Source organism: Haplochromis burtoni, unplaced genomic scaffold, assembly GCF_018398535.1.
Source record: "Haplochromis burtoni strain Fernald_Lab_line unplaced genomic scaffold, NCSU_Asbu1 Contig_913, whole genome shotgun sequence".
NCBI classification, from domain to species: domain Eukaryota; kingdom Metazoa; phylum Chordata; class Actinopteri; order Cichliformes; family Cichlidae; genus Haplochromis; species Haplochromis burtoni.
In genome coordinates, this window is record NW_024583274.1 from 106,764 (window position 1) to 110,857 (window position 4,094).

Below are 4,094 nucleotides of genomic sequence, written 5' to 3' on the forward strand. Positions count from 1 at the left end.
TGAGCAAGCACTTGGCGACAGTGGGGAGGAAAAACTGCCTTTAAACGGGCAGGAACCTCCGGCAGAACCAGGCTCAGGAGGGGACAGTCAACGGCCGGGACTGGTTGGGGGGGTTAACAGAGGTGGAGCAAGACGAGGCTACATCAGGTGAGGAAGCAGTAGCGTCTCTCCTCCGGAACAAGTGGAACCATTTTCTCTTTTTTTTCATGCACTTTTCCACGAGCGCTTTTTTCTCCAGGATGAGATTTCTCAGCTCATCGATGGTTTCTGCGTTTTGTTCTTCAAGTTTCTCACATCTTTGTTCCACCTCTTCCAATGTTGCTTGTTGTTCTTCAAGCTTGTCTTTGAGTTGTTTGGATGTTGCCTCCTGTATCAGCTTGTCCTTGTGCATGTCTGCATTTCTCTGTTGGACCTCTTTGTGCTTGTCTTCTAACTGCTCGTTTCTTTTCTGGATTTCTTGGAGCGTGAGCTGCAGGTCTTCATGTATTTTGTCTTCTTGTTGTTTTTGTCTCTTAAGAGGGTTTTTCATAGACTTTCTTATTATTTTGTCCAAATTTGGGAGTTATTATGCAGTATAGTAAAAAACCTTTTTAGTAACATATATGCACAGAAAAGGGGAAACTGGAGTTCACTGAATTGCTTCTTTTCGTTAGCCAGGAACAATCAGATTATCATTTTAAACGTAAACTCCAGTTCGATCGACTTTGAACGTTACATTTGATTGTTTTAAGTCAGAAACTTCAGGTTTCCTTTGGGACCTGAACGTAGCGTTCTTACGGGAGGTTGCCGGTAGTTGATTGGAGATCTGTGGATCTGTTGTTCTCTTATTGGTTCTTTGCATCTCGTGCTCTTTCTGAGGCCTCAAGCGGGTACACCAAGCCGCGCGTGCGCTGTGCCTCTTAAAGCGATCAGGTTTGTTGAACGTAACAAAGACCGTAACGGAAGTGACCGCATTTCATGCTCAAAATAAAATACTGGATAATTTTTGGATAAAGTGCACCGTAGTTAGCAGTCATTAAAATGAATTTAAAGATAAATAATGACACTGTAGTGATAATTAATATTAAATATTATTAATTAATAATTACTATTAATATTGAGTATTAATATAATTATTAATTATTAATATTAAATGATTTCCCCTCGGGATCAATAAAGTATTCTGATTCTAATTAATATCACAATAGCTACATGATCTTTTACTTTCCTAACAAATTGGTTTAAAGTCATGGCAAACAGACTTAACATCCAGTAAGTGTGTGAAAATATTCTCTTTGCCACTGAAGTCCTTTAAAGACTTTATAGACTGTAAATCTCACTCCAGTATCAGTGATTCGAGACCCAAACCTATAGGGAATGGCAGTGGGACTCTACATTCGCTTACTATTGCACAGGTGAAAACATGCATTCAACTAACTAGGAGTTCAAGTATCTCGGGGTCTTGTTCGCGAGTGATGGGAGAAGGGAGCCGGAGATCGACAGACGGATTGGGGCTGCAGCTGCAGTAATGCGGACGCTGCACCGGTCTGTCGTGGTGAAGAGGGAGCTGAGTGTAAAAGCGAAGCTCTCAATTTACCGGTCGATCTACGTCCCTACCCTCACCTATGGCCACGAGCTGTGGGTAGTGACCGAAAGAACGAGATCGCGGATACAAGCGGCAGAAATGAGCTTCCTCCGAAGGGTGGCTGGCCTCTCCCTTAGAGATAGGGTGAGAAGTTCGGCCATCCGGGAGGGGCTCAGAGTAGAGCCGCTGCTGCTCCACATCGAAAGGAGCCAGCTGAGGTGGTTCGGGCATCTGACAAGGATGCCCCCTGGGCGCCTCCTGGGTGAGGTGTTCCAGGCATGTCCCACCGGGAGGAGGCCCCGGGGCAGACCCAGGACACGCTGGAGAGATTATATCTCTCGGCTGGCCTGGGAACGCCTTGGTATTCCCCCGGATAAGCTGGAGGAGGTGGCTGGGGAGAGGGAGGTCTGGGCCTCTTTGCTTAGGCTGCTGCCCCCGCGACCTCGGATAAAGCGGATGAAGATGGATGGATGGATTGTTATACAATTAGAGAAGCATAGCTTAGTTTTAATCCTGGCAGAGTGCAGAAGTCTTTGGAGCTGCATTAACAGCTTAATGTTGGAAGTAAATGTCTGTGCAGCTGGATTGCTGGCAACGGTATAAAAAATAAAGTAATTTACTAATTAAAATGATTCATTCTGGGTCATCCATATACAGGTTAAAATCATACACGCCGGGATTATAAACAGCTGTGTGTATATATGCTAACAACAAAGTCGAAAAGTAGTTAAGAAACCTGAATCTTTTCAAATAAACACATGTGGAGATTATCTGAAAGACGAAACAAAAGAAAGACAAATCTAAAGAAATATATATAAGGAGAATGTTATTTATGTGGGGACCTGGAGTGCATCTTTACCGCAAGTGTTTTACTTTGAAAAGCCCCAAGCGGATACTGTCCACGTCATTACAGACGCTTTACAGCCGGCGAGCCTTTCAAAGTCTTGTGTCTGAGTTGAGTCCCTAAGAAACCATGTCGGCCGTCATAGGCAAACTGCTCTCACCTCTCATTTGATATAAACGAAGTCTCCATGAAATAACAGGAAGGCTCGGCCTCAGCTATGGCCAGCTCGGTAAGTAGCTGCTCACGGGGCTTTGCTGTTCCCGGCTCGGGTTTAAACACTACGCGTGGACATTTATGGCACACCGGAGGGGTCCGTGGGTTTTTCTGCAACAAGGGTTTTCGGGCTGTACTGCTACTTAGCGCGCCGCTACCACATGAAATAATAGAGATGTTAAATTCCCCTCAGAGACAGACAGAGGACAATCTTTCGGGAGAAACCCCCGAAACGCTTTGGCTAATGCGCCGATAGAGTGTTGGAGAGCGGCTGTGGTCAGTGAGAGCAGTCGCTGGGCCGGTAACGCAGACATGCCAACTTTGTTGAGAAGTTTGCTCTTTATTCTTACATGTTACGGTTTAACAGTTGTGTAACGTTAGCTCAGGAAACAAAGCGCAGGACACACGAAGGTTGAAGTGTGAGCAGCTCATGTGTGTAAGCGTGTACCTGTTGCTTCAGCTCAGAGGGACACACGTTGTTGGACAGCAGCAGACTCAGTGTTTCAGGAACAAACACCTGCACGAAACATGGACCCGTCTTTAGTAACGCTAACCCTGCGTCTTTGTGCTCTGCAGGGTGCTGTACAGGTGAAACTGGAACTTGGTCATCGTGCCCAGGTCAGAAAGAAACCCACGGTGGAAGGGTTCACCCACGACTGGATGGTGTTTGTGCGAGGACCAGAGCACAGCAACATCCAGCACTTTGTGGAGAAAGTGGTTTTTCATCTGCACGAAAGCTTCCCGAAACCAAAGCGAGGTGAGGAGAGCTGCCCTGGTGCTTTGTGTGGTGGAGGGGGGGTTAAGGGCTCCACATCTGTAATTGATCAAACACACACGTGTGTGTGTGTATGTGTGTGTATATGTATACTTTTAATGTGTGTTGTATCTTCATGTGCGTGCATTTATTTCACACTGCAGTGCAGCGTTGGCAGAGTCAGGTTCTCACTGAAAGTCCTTTCTGTCATGTTGTCTGTGTAATGTTACGTCCTGGTGTCGTTTCACTTTTCATGTTTTGACACCAATAATCACATAAATAACAACAGACAACACAAATGAGTGAGTGTAGAGGTGCAGGCTGGTGCTTCGGGTTATTATAATACAGTAATAACAATGATGACAATAAGCATAATCAGGTGAAGTATGTGTCTACATGCATCTTTTATTATTTATAGCAGCAGTAGTAATTAGTATAACATTAGTAGTAGCTGTAATAGACACAATAATATTACTACATACAAAACTAAATAGTTTAGTGTGTCATACATTCATTTATGAATTTCCAAACGTTTCCCAGACCAGTACAAACCAGTGTAAACAACTAACCTTGGAGAAGCCCACAGTCAACCTTCAGACTGTCCACCCAGTGTTCATCACATAGCTCCACAGACAGTAAGGACGATCAGTGATGTTGAACTTATTTAGCTCATACAGCCCACCTTTATCCATAGAGAAGTTAGACTCCGAGGTATCTTA

General features: G+C 44.7%; 1 protein-coding gene across 1 annotated transcript in view; it reads left to right on the forward strand.

The window, feature by feature from the left end:
• Positions 1–2,449: 2,449 nt before the first annotated feature.
• The window catches only part of mllt3 (MLLT3 super elongation complex subunit), a gene marked incomplete in the record, with an annotated part of 11,299 nt that continues 9,654 nt past the window's right edge, over positions 2,450–4,094 (forward strand). The window contains 2 exon segments of the mRNA XM_042216073.1: positions 2,450–2,637; positions 3,198–3,378. Coding sequence (XP_042072007.1) covers positions 2,626–2,637; positions 3,198–3,378 — 193 coding nt within the window.